Source organism: Aegilops tauschii, chromosome 5 (genome assembly GCF_002575655.3).
Source record: "Aegilops tauschii subsp. strangulata cultivar AL8/78 chromosome 5, Aet v6.0, whole genome shotgun sequence".
NCBI lineage: Eukaryota > Viridiplantae > Streptophyta > Magnoliopsida > Poales > Poaceae > Aegilops > Aegilops tauschii.
Genome location: NC_053039.3, coordinates 409,362,263 through 409,376,627, shown reverse-complemented (window position 1 = coordinate 409,376,627; position 14,365 = coordinate 409,362,263). Strand labels below are relative to the sequence as shown.

Below are 14,365 nucleotides of genomic sequence, written 5' to 3'. Positions count from 1 at the left end.
GGCATTAAGCCAATCCGGATCTTCGAGCGCCTCATGGACCTTTTGGGGTTCAACACAAGAAACAAACGCGTGATGTTCACAATAGTTTGCTAATTGTCTACGAGTGCTTACCCCCTTTATTAAGCTTCCAAGCACATTCGTCATGAGATGATCTTTGGTAGTGAGCTTGGATGCAATCTTGGCGGCACGATGCTCCAATTCCTCCTCAGGAGTGAGTTGAGGAGCGGAAACTTGATAATCTTGAGCGTCGTCTTGAGCTTGTTCTTGATCTTGAGCTTGCTCTTGATCTTGAACTTGCTCGGAGGTGAGAACTTGATCTTGGGCATCACTTGGTGGTTCACCACCATCTTGAGGTTGATCTTGCCCTTAATCTTGTTCATTTGGTTGAGGGCCTTCACTTTGCTCTTCGGAAGCGTGTGGGTCTTTGGGTTGGTGATGGTTCCACTTGACTGGAACATTGTCCTTCTCCTTCGTCCACAAGGGGTTCCTCAATGGGTAGGATATGACCAACACCCATTCTTATTATGGCTTGGGGAGGAATTTCATCACCTACATCACAAGTACCACTTTGCTCCACTTGGGAGCCGTTATTCTCATCAAACTCCACGTTACACGTCTCCTCAATAAGTCCCGTGGACTTATTGAGGACACGGTAAGCATGAGTGTTTGCAGCATAACCAACAAATATGCCCTCATGAGCTCTAGCCTCAAATTTAGACAAGCGAACACCTTTCTTGAGAATGAAACACTTACACCCGAACACCCGGAAGTACTTGAGGTTGGGCTTGTTACTGGTGAGTATCTCATATAGAGTCTTGTTCAAGCCTTTGCGGAGATAGAGCCGATTGGATGCAGACAAGCGGTGTTGATGGCTTCGGCCCAAAAGTTGTATGGAGACATGAACTCTGCCATCATGGTCCTTGCCGCATCCATCAACGTTCGGTTCTTCCTCTCCGCTACACCATTTTGTTGAGGGGTGTAAGGTGCGGAATATTGATGCTTGATCCCCTCATCACTAAGAAACTCATCCAAGGTGTAGTTCTTGAACTCGGTGCCGTTGTCACTTCTTATCATCAAGATCTTTGCATTGTGTTGGCGTTGAGCTTCATTTGCAAAGTCGATGACGGTTTGTTGGGTCTCACTCTTCCTCTTGTAGAAATATACCCAAGTGTATCTTGAATAATCATCCAAAATTACCAAGCAATACTTTCTACCCCCAAGACTATCAAAGGATGGAGGTCCAAAGAGATCCAAGTGAAGGAGCTCCAAGGGCCTCTTCGAGTAGATGATAGTCGTGGGAGGGTGAGCCTTCTCATGTAGCTTTCCTTCGATACAAGCACTACAAGCACGATCTTTGGCAAAACTAACGTTTGTTAGTCCACAGACATGGTCCCCCTTGAGAAGACTTTGCAAAGATATCATATTGACATGGGCTAAACGGCGATGCCAAAGCCATCCCACGTCAACTTTAGCCATCAGGCATGTCGCGGTCTTAGTGGGTTGCTCCAAAAATTTAATCACATAAATACCGTTCTCAACATGCCCAACAAAGGCTACTTTAAGAGTCTTGCTCCACAAGAGGGCCACGGTATCAATATCAAAGAAAGTGGCAAAGCCCATGAGTGCAAGTTGACGAACGGAAAGTAAATTGTATGCAAGGGACTCAACAAGCATGACTTTCTCGATCGTGAGATCATGAGAAATGACAACCTTGCCAAGAACCAATACCTTAGAAGACGAGGCATCACCCCACTCGACACTGGTGGGCATAGATGAAATCTTGTGCACGTCCACCACCAAGTCCTTGCTTCCGGTCATATGATTTGTGGCTCCACTATCGAGCAACCATGATCCCCACCGGAAGCAAACACCTACAAGAGATCAATGCTTGGTTTTAGGTACCCATTTTGTAATGGGTCCTTTGATGTTAGTAACAAGGGTCAGGAACCCAAATAGACCATTCAGTGTACTCATAAGGAGAACCAACAAATGTGGCATAAACATGCCCATCACTAGCACAACATAACACATAAGAAGGGTTAAAGTCGTCGACTTTGTTGGAAGGAGTGGCATTGCCCTTCTTGACACCACCACCCTTCACATTGTTCTTCTTCTCCTTAGAAGCACCCTCGCCCTCCTTCACAAAAGTTTGCTTGAGAGGAGGAGGACGTTTGGCCTTGTCATTCTTCTTCTTGTTCTTGGACTTGGGTGCAAACCTAATTCCCTCCTTGGCCACAACTTCCTTTTGATTTCTCAAAAGGTCGTTGAGGTTCTTCTCACCTTGTATGCAAGACACAAGGCCTTTCTCAAGTTGCTCCTTCAACTTAGCATTTTCCTCCACAAGATGCACATGCTCACAACACGGGTTAGTGGCATTTGCATTATCATTAAAACCATATGGGGAAATGTGGCTTTCTCCTTGGTTAGCTTCACTTGGAGTTGATCATGAGACTCTTTAAGGCTAGCATGAGTACCCTTCAAGGCCTTGTGAGCCTTGTCAAGTATATCAAACTCCTCCTTGAGTCTAGCAAGATCAACCCCAAGTTTGGCCTTCTCGGAATTGAGCACACGAGATACAACAAGAGCATGATCAAGATCTTTCTTTAATTTAGCATGATCATCGTTGTGTGACTCCTCAAGAGCCAAACGATGACCACGCTCTTCCTCAAGCACATTAGAGAGATCCGATATCTCATTGGCATAGTCACGACTATGCCCCTCCATCTTAGAGATGGTTTCTTCGTGAGCCTTGATAATGTCATTGGCTTCACCAAGTTGTTCCAAGAGAGCAACAAAGTGCTTCTTGGATTTACCCTTGAGCTTACTCATAAAAGACTCAAATTCATTTTCCTCCTCATTAGAACCCTTTCTTTTATCAATGCAATCCGTCAAAGAGGGATTAGTAGTGATGGTAGTTTTGACGTTGGGGGTTACCTTGTTGGTGGCTTTGGCCATGAGGCACTTGGCAGTGATGTTCTCGTTGGGTGAGTCGAAGAGGGACACCCGTGGAGTTGTTGCAATGGCAACGGAGGCCATGGCAACCGTCTCACCGTCTTCATCATCGTCATCGTCCTCATTGTACTCTTCTTGTGCCACCAACCCCTTGGGAGGAGTCTTCTTGATGAAGTTGTTCTTGTTGGGGAAGGACTTGGCCTTGTCTTTTCGGTTGAGCTTGCCACCATTGTCTTGCCTTTTCTCATAAGGGCACTCTGCAACAAAGTGGCTCACATTGCCACAATTATAGCATGTCCTCACACGTTGCTTACCCTTGGCGCCACTTGAGTTGTTCTTGTTGAAGTTGGGCCTTGAGTTCTTCTTGCTCCAAAATTGCCTTGACGCGAGAGCCATGTGCTCATGATGAGAATATTTTGTATCTTCGGGGTTACTCTCCTCTTCTTCCTCTTCATCCTCTTCTTCCACACTAGCCTTGGCCTTCAAGGCAAGGTTGGGCTTCTTTGCTCGTTGAGAATGCAACACCGCATTGTCGGCGGTCTTGTCCAAGATCCTCATCACCACAAACTCATCCAACACTTCACTTGAGGACAAGGTGTGGAAGTCCGGCCTTTGACGGATGACGGAGGACATGGCCTTATGGTACGGCATCATGGCCTTGAGAAACTTGCGCTTGATCCAATTTTCATCCGTATCCTTGCTCCCTTGATCTCGGAGTGAGACCGCGAGAGTGGTTAATCTCTGGTAAAGCTCACGAGGTTCTTCATCTTCATTCATTGCAAACTCATCGGCTTCATCTTGCACCACTTCATAGTTTGAGCATTGAATGCTTGCGCTTCCTTTGTATATGGAGACAACATGTTGCCATGCTTCCTTGGCCACGGTGAAAGGTCGGAGATGCGCAATATCTTCGGATGGAATTGCATCTTGGATGATGAAGAGAGCGGACTCGTTGAATTGATTATCCGTGGCTTCTCGAGGGGTGAAGTTGCTTGGGTCATGAGGGTAGAAACCTTGCTCAATGATTCTCCAAAGATTAGTATTACTATGATTTAAATGACGTTTAAAGCGATAGACCCAAGAGGCAAAATCCTCATTCTTCACAAACTTAGGAGGAGGACCAACATGATTCAAATGGGTGGAGGGAACCGGTCCCCCATAAGTAAGTGGAGGTTCAACATGGGCAAAGATGCCATTTCCACTTCTACCACTAGATAAAGGAACTTTGTCACTAGTAGCTTCCCCTTGTTGGAGTTAGCATCCGGCACCTTGTTAGCGGGATCACCCACTTTCATTGGTGCGGTGGATAATTTAAGGCCTTCTAAGAACTTGTTGAACATGCTTTCAACCTCGGTCGTCATGAAGGTTTTCAATGTGTCCAAAGCCGCATTGAACTCCTCACGAGAGACCGAGGTTCCCTCATCGGCCGTAGACGAGAACGGATTCACACTGGAGTGCTCCTCCCCACCGTCTACGGTGTCAACCATACTCTTCAGACGGCAAAGTCCTTAATAAAGAGACGAGGCTCTGATACCAATTGAAAGGATCGATATAGTTGACTAGAGGGGGGGTGAATAGGCAACTAATAATTTTTAGCTTTTCTTTACCAAATTAAACTTTGCATCAAAGTAGGTTGTCTAGAAATGTAACTAGGTGAGCAACCTATACGATGCAACAACAACAAGCACACGAGCAAGCAATGGATAAAACACAATATGAGCTTGCACAAGTAAAGGTGAGAGATAACCAATAGCGGAGCCAGTGGAGACGAGGATGTGCTACCGCAGTTCCTTCCCTTTAAGGGGAAGTACATCTCCGTTGGAGCGGTGTGGAGGCACAATGCTCCCCAAGAAGCCACTAGGGCCACCGTATTCTCCTCACGCCCTCACACAATGCGAGATGCCGTGATTCCACTATTGGTGCCCTTGAAGGCGACGACCAAACCTTTACAAACAAGGTTGGGGCTATCTCCACAACTCAATTGGAGGCTCCCAACGATACCACGGAGCTTCACCATAATGGAATGTGGCTCCGAGGTGACCTCAACCGTCTAGGGTGCTCAAACACCCAAGAGTAACAAGATCCGCAAGGGATTAGTGGGGGGAATCAAATTTCTTTTGGTGGAAGTGTAGATCCGGGACTTCTCAACCAATCCCTAAAGAATCAACAAGTTGGATTGGCTAGGGAGAGAGATCGGGCGAAAATGAGCTTTGGAGCAACAATGGAGCTTGGGGGAAAAGAGGTAGGTCAACTTGGAGAAGAAGACCTCCTTTTATAAGGGGGAAGCAATCCAACCATTACCCCCCATTCAGCCCGCTCAGAGCGGTACTATCGCTGGGGGTAGCGGTACTACTGCTGGGTGTCGCGGTACTACCGCTCCCCCTTGCGGTACTACCGTGTAGACTGAGGGAGACATGAGGCGGAGCGAGATCTAGACCCAGGGCGGTACTAGCAGCGGTGATAGGGGCGGTACTACCGCTCATGAGCGGTACTACCGCCTCTATTGCCGCTGCCAGTGCCGCACAACCCGACACGAGAGGCGACACTTTCGAGTCGAGGCGGTAATAGCATAGCACTTCAGCGGTACTACGGCTGAGAGCCCCCTGGCGGTACTAACTGGACGGTACTACCGCTGCCGAGCGGTACGCCCGCTTGTGGCTCTTGAGCGGTACTTCCGCTGGGAGCTGCAGTACTACCGCTGGGACCATACCAAGCTCACAGTATAAGCAACGAAAGATCCTCCATTGATGCGGGAAGGATCAATGGGTGCAAAGGAGATGTGTACGTGTTGATTCCACCCTAGCCTTTCCAATGTGGACCCCCTCTTGATAGTACGGTGACTCCTACGAATCAAGTCCACCAAAACCGAAACGAAGGAAATTACACCGTCGTCACTTAAAACTTCGAGGGGAAGGAATCGTCTCGTGCCAATGAATGAATCTCTGAAATACTCAACGCACACGATTAGTCCGCAAAAGCAGTTTCATCAATCACCAAAACTACTTAGAGAGAGACATGCGTTAACACCCTCCCCTAGTAGGATTCGGCCCCCCACAAGGGAAGGAGGGGGCGCCACCTCCACTTGCATATCGATGACCAGATGCGTAGAAATGGAAAACTACGCCAGTATCAGCCTTCAAAATTTTTTATGTATCCCACATTCGGGACACATGCGTTCTTCGATCGCGTGGCAGCGGAAGTCGCTGTAGCCGAAGCCTCCCCCGTCTGCAAGATCGTGAAGAGCATGTAGTTAAATTAGGTTAAATCTATCTTGTTATCCTTCTTGAAATCTAGTATGTAATTGAAATCTGAGTTGAAAAGCTTCCATTGTTGAGGTGGGGAAGGAAAACGTCTTCTAGCCACTGTAAACAGGTCCCACATTAAAAAAATAGAGTGCGCTATTATGACAATTATGTGTTTGCACGTCTCACTAATCCTCTACTACTCTCTTCGTTTCAGTTTACAAGTCCTACGTGTATACCTAGGTTGCCAACTTTATCACTATAATATAAACTATATAACACAAAAATTATACCGTTTGAAAATAGAACATTTAAAATTTATATTGGTATATTTTTTGTAATATATGACTTGTATTTGGTTGGTCAAATTGATGACCTAGAGGTACGCGCATGCCCTGTAAACTGAGAGAGAGTGAGTACTAAACATCCATTTCTGCGAACCAACCTGTGGTTGGATGGTTAGAGGGATAGTGGTAAGCCCACCAGGGTTCAAGTCCTGGTGCTTGCATTATTCCTGAATTTATTTTAGAATTTCCGGCGACGCGCTTTCAGTGGGAGGAGACGTTTCCGTCGACGACGAGGCGCCTACGGTGACTTCATAAATTTCAAGATGACATGTCAGCTCAGTCCCTCGGAGGTGCTCACATGGGTATGCGTGTGTGCGTCCATAGGGGTGAGTGTATGCGTGTATGTATGAGCGCTTGCGTCTGTACTGATGTTAAAAAAAAGACTCCCGTTTTTTTTCACCATTGTACCTAACACGCTATAGATATTATTATTTTTTGAGGACCTAACACGCTATAGATTGGAATGTAACGCTGCCTTCGTACTCCAAGGCGAGGCCCTAACGGTATGGGCTTGAGTAGGTTGAAAAAAGACATACAACCTTTCATCAAACGTAAACAGATAAACATGGAAGAAGAACACCGGTTGTTGTCTTTATGTTCCATATTAATAAAGATATAAACTCACTGGAACTCTCCGCAAAGTTTGTTTAATGAGGCTAGATCAAATGTAAGGATTCCATTAGACATCTACCTATCCTACAGAAAACAAGTTTCTTTACAGCAATCCTACAACAATTCATGAAAATCACTTCATCGAGACAAAATTCCGGAATCCCTTGACAATCATGATGACGAAAATGATGCCTGAGAACAGGCCGTGGCACAACACAGACAAATCTTGCATAAAATTATCAGAGCGAAAAATGGAGAATTTTATTCAACAAACTCGTTATTTGCACAACTACACTCAACCATAAGGGACACCAGCCACCACCAGCTACTTTGCAGTATGGGTTTAGTTCTCATACTAGTATGTACATTGTTTTTCCACGAAAAAGTAGCCAAGCCTCTCGATTAGCATGACATATTATATATCATATAAAATCCCACCTGAACACCAAATATCCTGCACAGGAAAAGAATAGGGAGTAAGATTAGTTTCTTGAATAGAGCTTTCAACATTTCTGACTTAAAAGTAGTTAAGAAACCACATGGAATAATGCAAAGCTGCACTTTTAACTATGCAGGATGAGTATATCATATGAAAATACGAAAGCAACTGTGGAACTAAAACTTGCAAGCTTTATGTACATGCACATTATGAATCATGATCCAGCATCTAGTTCCCCCTTCACAAGTAGTTTATGTGGATACAAACAACAAAGCCAATGGAGAAGAGTAGTCATGAAATCTCTAGTCCCCTTTCACATGGGGCAGTCTTCATTAGTATATTTAAGAGTAGTCATTCAAGGGCTAATTCAATATTGGTTGTGTTTCTCTGTTTCTAGTTAAGAGTAATGAACAAGAATAATTTGATCCTGCAAGGGCTAATTCAATATTGGTTGTGTTTCTCTGTTTCTAGTTAAGAGTAATGAACAAGAAGAATAATTTGATCCTGCAAGGTAACACAGTTCAAAAACAGACTGCAGCACTACACAGAATGAATACTCACCCTATGTTCTGCTAACTGACTCGGCAGCTGCTGGCAAAGGTTGACGATCCTCCAAGAATGTTTGTGTTGAAGGAAGAGAAGAGAGGCTCATTCTAGCGGCCCCTTTATCTTGATTATCTTCTGTTTCTTTGCCATCTGAAATACCTGTTCTAATGCCCCTAGAAGGTATAGAAAAACTACGGGATATAGGCCCAGGCGGTGTTGGTAGAGGCGATGCAGTTTGTGGAGCACTTGGTGGTGTTTGCCTGGCCCTAAAATTAAAATGGTCCTGCCCTGCGTGGCCTCTGGATGCCAACGGGGCAGAATTTGGTACCAACGGCGCAGAGTGAGCGACTAAACTAGAAAATGCTGTATTTCTTGATGCACCAGTGGGCGGTCGCGGTAGCTCGTGAAGCTCCTTAATTCTGGGTGAGGATATGGGTGGCGGGGAGGAACTGGGTGACACTCTCACATGAATTGTTGGCTGATGTGCAGAGCTGTGCCTTGCGGCGGCAGCATCAATATTCTCTGTTGACCTTGATCGGAGAGGAATCGGACCAGAAAAGGACCCCCTCTTCACTTTTTTGTTGTCAGAAGAAGTCTTCAAATTGTTATAGCCTGGTAAAGCAGGATCAACAGCTGGGAGCATTGTCCTTATTTCTGCTGTATTGGTATTGCTTTCTTTCAGCACAGACTGTGCATTAGATAATCTGGCAGGACTTGGTAGCTTATTGTCTCTCAAATCTCCCATATGTGTGCTTGGGTTGAGCGGAGATGAATGGAAAACACTTTTGCTCTCAATAGGAGATCCACTTGTAGGATTTCCTGTGACTGTCTGAGAGGTGGCTTGAACATCATTTGGAGTAGGCAAAACATAAGTATGTATCTTCCTCGTTGCAGAACGCCGCAACTCTTTTACTCTTTCCGCTGTCTCAAGCTTTTTTTCAGGAAAAAGTGGAGCTGACTGGCTTACAGGTCTTTGTCTTTCACCAGGAAAAGAGGAATAATCTCCTTTGCTTCTATCAAAAAATTCCTGCGAAAATAAGAAAGTCAGATGGCGGACTCTCAAGATAGTGAACACGGGGGAGGAACAGTCGACGAAACAAACTGGAATATGTTGGACAAGACAAGACAAAATTAAATGAAAATTTTAAGATGTACACAAACCAAATCCAGTTTACAGACAGTGACATGAGTTAAGAGCACCGACCACACTCTTACAAGCGCAATAAGCTGTATGTGAGGAAATTTAGATATGTGGTGGCATTTACCTATTTAGATCTTTTCGACACATTCGACACATGGAGTGACATACCAATTTTCAGTTCATAACAAAATTTATTGCTTTTTGAGAGATAGCAAATACGTGTCAAAAAAGTCTTAGATTTTGAGACGGAGGGAGTAACTACCAAGATACTTGAAGCGGCACAGTTTCACAAGTTCAGTGAAACAGTTGTAAAAATGCCACATCAAGCAACATAACAGCAAATTCTTCAGTTTGACATTTAGCTATGCTTAAATTACAAAGCTATATTAGTACCTCTGTAGGACTACGGGAAGCATGACCAGCTTCTGCAGTTTCCTTACTTTCTCCATAATCAAAAGAGAGTTCTCCATCATGACTGTCATTGTAATCGTCATCATTTTCATCTTCAACAGAGTAATCCTCATCTTCAAGTGCACTGAACTGATGATCGATGTGTTGTTGCTCGGCAGCAAGCCTAACATGTGGCTCCACAGCCTCAAGAGACTTGACACCCTTTCTGAATAAATTTAACTGGTCCACACAAAATATATAGAAGATTGTACAATATGAGTTTCTGAAGAATGTGATAAATAAAATAAAAGAGGAACCTCTCCGAGTGATAAAATGTGCACCTGGGCGGCATGGTGCCGAGCAGCTTGTGTGAAAAGACTTCGAAACTGTCCTTGCTTCAATGACTTTAACCGGAACAGAAAAAGAGTTGCTTCCTCTTGATAATCTTCCTGAGCTTGTTTCAATTGCTGTGATGCAGCAGGATCACCTTTGGAATTCTTAGATCTTCCCTTTTCTTTCTGCGCATTTAGCAAGACTTCGAACAATTCTCTGAAAGGAGTATGGAGTAATTAAAAATCATCTCAGCAGGGTACGAGTGTAAGCCACAATTTGTATAAGCATCATACCTTTTTTCATCACACTGTCGCTTCATTTCCTGCAATGAAACAATCTCTGCTAGGTAAGTGTTTTTCCTCCTGGAACAGAGACATAGCTCTCTAATGGGTTCAAACTATGAATATTAAAATTCTTTAAATAAATGATTATTACATTAATGGTGTGTTTGGTTTATGCCCAAGGTTGTCCCACCAAAACATTGGCTGGCCAAACTTTTGGTTGAAGTTTTAGTTGGCCAACATTGGCAAGAACAATGAACTAGAGTTGGCAAAGTGCATTGGCATGCCAAATAATTGGCAAACATCGAAACAAAGACCATTTTTTGGGTCATCAACAAAATTTGGTAGGGTACGACGCTTTAGCCAGGATAGACATACCCTAAGTTACATAAGGGTGCATCATAAGAACATAAGAAGAAAAAGAACTGAACTGTCAACAAATTTGACAATGCATGTGTGGCACCATGTTTTTCGTACGATGCATGTGTAGCACTGTGTTTTTCGTACGATGCATGTGTAGCGCCATGTTTTTCATACGATGCATGTGTAGCACCATGTTTGTATGCTTAATAACACCTTCTAATGAAGGTCTCATATGATATGCAGTCACCCCTTCAGGTATGATATGCAGTCATCCTTTGAGGCAACCTCATGCTACCAACTTTATTTCTTTTTTTCCGAGCAACCAGCAGGAGCAAAGCATGCTAACAACTTTCTATTTTTGAGTATCAAGACAGTGTCCAGACTCCACAGTGTTCTAGTACCCTTTAAGATTTTATTGACATAGTGTCCAGAGTGTTCTAGTACTCTTTAAGATTTTATTTCAAAATTAAAATGTATTAGAGAAGAATGTTTGTGACTGAAAGGCTTTGTGACTTATGGGCCAAAGAAGATCTACTGAGCTCAAGGACCATAAAGAAAAGGGCATGAGTGCTATAGAGAGATGCACATAAACAACACCATACCTCTACAGTTTGAAGCTCATTAAGTAGGGACTGTGATGGAGTGGTAATGGTAGTAAGAACATGAACACGCTGGGGAAAAGATGACGAAACAAATCAGCACTAGAAGATCATAGTAATTCTGCAGCTTTAATAAATATGAGCAACTAGAAACTTACATAACTATCTACAAGTTTCCGAAGCTCAAACTGCGATTTCCCGAGCAACAGCAAAACCTTATCTGGGGGCATACTGTTAAATGTAAGCATCAAGCGGCAAAGTGTGAAACAACCAAAAGTTATATTGCATGTTCAATAACATTAAGGTGATAGTGAGTACTTCCTTGCAAAAGAGAGAGGGCGAGAAGGTGTACTACTGACTAGCAAGAGAAGATGGTTAGTGTAAAGAATCTGCATTACTTCACTTCCACATTTTCCTTGAAGAACTTAATCGATGTAGCTAAAAGAGATATTTTAGAGCTGGGAGTGCAGAGTAAGGCTAGTTTAGAATCCTAAATGCTATCATCATAACTGATCCTAAGCATGTAACTGAACATAAACAAACAAGTTCACATGGGAAAAGAATACACAGCATGATTACCATTAATTCCATCTTTAGTTGGTGTAACTCTCTTCAGTAAACAAGTCCCCATTTCTTGTAGTGCTTCAGAGAATTCTGCACACATATATCAAGTCATCAACTAATTATTGGCATTCAATACATAGTCAGATATACATATAACTGTAGCTGCTATAACCACACATGAAGTCATATACTCCCTCCGTTCCTAAATATAAGTCCTTTTAGAGATTTCAATATGGACTGCATACGGAGCAAAATGAGTGAATCTACACCCTAAATATGTCTATATAGATCCGTATGTAGTCCGTATTGAATCTCTAAAAAGACTTATATTTAGAAACGGAAGGAGTAGATGATAACACTTGACGAATGCAAATGAACTGAGGTTGCACAATTTCAATATGGTGAACAACCCAGGAATTTTAAAAATAGTGTACTCTGTGCTGATGAATAAATAACCATGATATCTCTTTTCATACAAACTCTCGTAGTCAACCAAAAAAATAGATAAACTTCAACACAAGATTTTCCATACATTTGAAGAAGGGCGGCTACTATTCATATACCAACCTAATTACTCGCAGGAAACGATCAACAAAATATTTGCACCAAGTACAATAGAATCTGTAAAGTGGGATAAACAAGACACTAAAATGTAAAGACTGAGGGAAAAGGTAGACAAGAAAAATACCATATGAACTGTTTGCTATTGCTGCTGCAACAGCAAGCAAGTTATCATAGCAGTTCCTCATATCTGCCATATCCTGTTAAAAGTAAAGTAGCAGTGTGAAACAAAGTTGGAAATATGTTGCTACAGAAGCTGCTCTTAACACGACGACAAGTTCAGAGTTTTAGCAGAAGCAACTTGTTTGGAATGTAAACTAGGTTTTACTGCTGGTAAATTTGGCCAAATACAATCCACTGTTTTCATTATTCAGAATAGTCGGCAGTTTCATTTTGAAAAGAACGACACTTGGGAATGGGGAAGTCTCTTCTCATAGCCAACAGGATTTTTGACAACCAAATGATATAAAACGACAACCCTAGTTTAATCATGGGCCTTAATCATGAGGGCCTGTTAGCCACCAGACTAGAGCAGCTAAGTTCTCAGATGCTAGTTTTTTTTTCTAACTCAAGGGTAATACTGCACATATAGTCACTCAATTGAATTCACATATGCTTGAACAAAGTAAGCAAAGGTTTGCTTATCAACCAAACAAGAGGCGCCAAAACCCAACCGCACATCACCCCTCCGTATGAAGCACTAAAATTCAGTTGGAACAAGCCCAAATTACCACACCGACAGCGGACCAAAGGAAAATCTCAATACGCTACAATTAAACGTTGTTGACGACAAAGCAAATGAGAGCATGCGATGATCTAGAACTCACAACAGATTCCGACCCAGTAACCAACCAATTCACGCATTCCACACTAGGACTGGACTAGAAAACAACACCGGACTCGTCAGTCAGTATCGTTCGACCAACGCTTCGACAGTCTCCCAGAACCGTTCCCACTGAACTGTAGCGCAGATCCGAACGGTGGCATCCCATGGCAGTTCACCAGGAAGCGAAAATCCCGAGGCAATTCACATGGCACTAGAGGGGCAGTCCATGGCGCCACACCACGCCTACTACCCCGACAGACGCACCGCGAAGCAACCGCCCGGACACCCGAACGCGCTAAACAGCTTCAGGAGCCCGCGGACGCGCCCTGCAACGCAGAACCAGGCGCGCAGCCGCTCCTGCCGTCGCGAGATCTTCCCCCGCACCGTCCGCCCCCACGCGCCGCTCGCACGCACGCACACTCCACGCAGAAGCGAAACGAAAGGGGACGGGCAGCGGAAGGCGCACGCACCTGGGCGGCGGCGAGGAGCTCGTCCGCGGCCTTGGCGGCGGTGGAGTGGTCGCGGTGGCGGTCCACCCGCTGCTCGTGGCGCTGCAGCGCGAACCCGCGCAGCTTCCGCAGCGACGACTTCATCCCGCGCCCGCCGGATCAGCCGCCGCCGAGCCCCGAAGCAGCAGCAGCAGCAGATCCCGGCAGGCAGCACCACGGCGACGGATTCGCGGAGCGGAACCCTAGCTGTAGCGCCCCCACACACCCACAGCACTAGGAGAGCGTCTGCCACTGAGAGGGGGGAGGGGAGGGGAGGCGGAGAGTGGAGAGGAATGGGGAATTGTTTTTCCGCCGAGCCGAGGCCGAGGCCGAGGCGCGAGCGGTTCCTTTATTATTAGTATTTTTATTTTTTTACCACGACTAGTGGTACTACGATACTGGTCCTCCGTATTCTTCTCCGCGAACTGAACTGTTTCAAGGGGCCCTTAATGGCGGTACTGTTAGGGTACCTTTTTTTTCTACTCTATATCTTTCTTTCTTTGTGGGTTGCTTTGAAGCTTTCGATTTCGTGCTGGGCGCCTCAGGTCCGGTCTTTGTTTGGTCAAAGGGAGCCATCAATCAGCAGCTATACTTGCGTGTCTTTATCTTATTTTTAGCCCTGGGTTTATCCCTGGGTCTGGGTGCTGCCGCTTTCCTCTGCCTGTCCAATTGGACCGACTG

General features: G+C 44.6%; 1 protein-coding gene across 2 annotated transcripts; it reads right to left on the bottom strand.

Annotated features, from left to right (window-relative positions):
* Positions 1-7,310: 7,310 nt before the first annotated feature.
* Positions 7,311-14,058, bottom strand: LOC109736066 (uncharacterized protein At2g33490). 2 transcript variants are annotated; one of them, XM_020295285.4, is made up of 10 exons: positions 13,667-14,058; positions 12,498-12,570; positions 11,825-11,899; positions 11,404-11,465; positions 11,249-11,317; positions 10,296-10,324; positions 10,011-10,218; positions 9,673-9,909; positions 8,154-9,165; positions 7,311-7,607 (listed from the first exon to the last, which is right to left on the bottom strand). In XM_020295285.4, exons 1-9 carry the CDS (start codon positions 13,787-13,789, stop codon positions 8,155-8,157), a joined length of 1,887 nt encoding a protein of 628 aa, XP_020150874.1. In that variant the 5' UTR covers positions 13,790-14,058; the 3' UTR covers positions 7,311-7,607; position 8,154. The 2 variants fall into 2 exon arrangements, with proteins under 2 accessions (XP_020150874.1, XP_020150875.1); XM_020295286.4 differs by having other exon boundaries at positions 11,404-11,476; positions 13,667-14,050.
* Between the last annotated feature and the right edge of the window lie 307 nt (positions 14,059-14,365).

Bases quoted from the DNA above. Each gene is read 5' to 3' on its own strand.
- LOC109736066 (XM_020295285.4), bottom strand. From the start codon at position 13,789: ATGAAGTCGTCGCTGCGGAAGCTGCGCGGGTTCGCGCTGCAGCGCCAC. The intron at 11,318-11,403 runs GTAAGTTTCTAG...TCTTTTCCCCAG, and splicing joins GGAAACTTGTAGATAGTTAT to CGTGTTCATGTTCTTACTAC. The intron at 10,325-11,248 runs GTATGGTGTTGT...GTTTCATTGCAG, and splicing joins ATGAGCTTCAAACTGTAGAG to GAAATGAAGCGACAGTGTGA.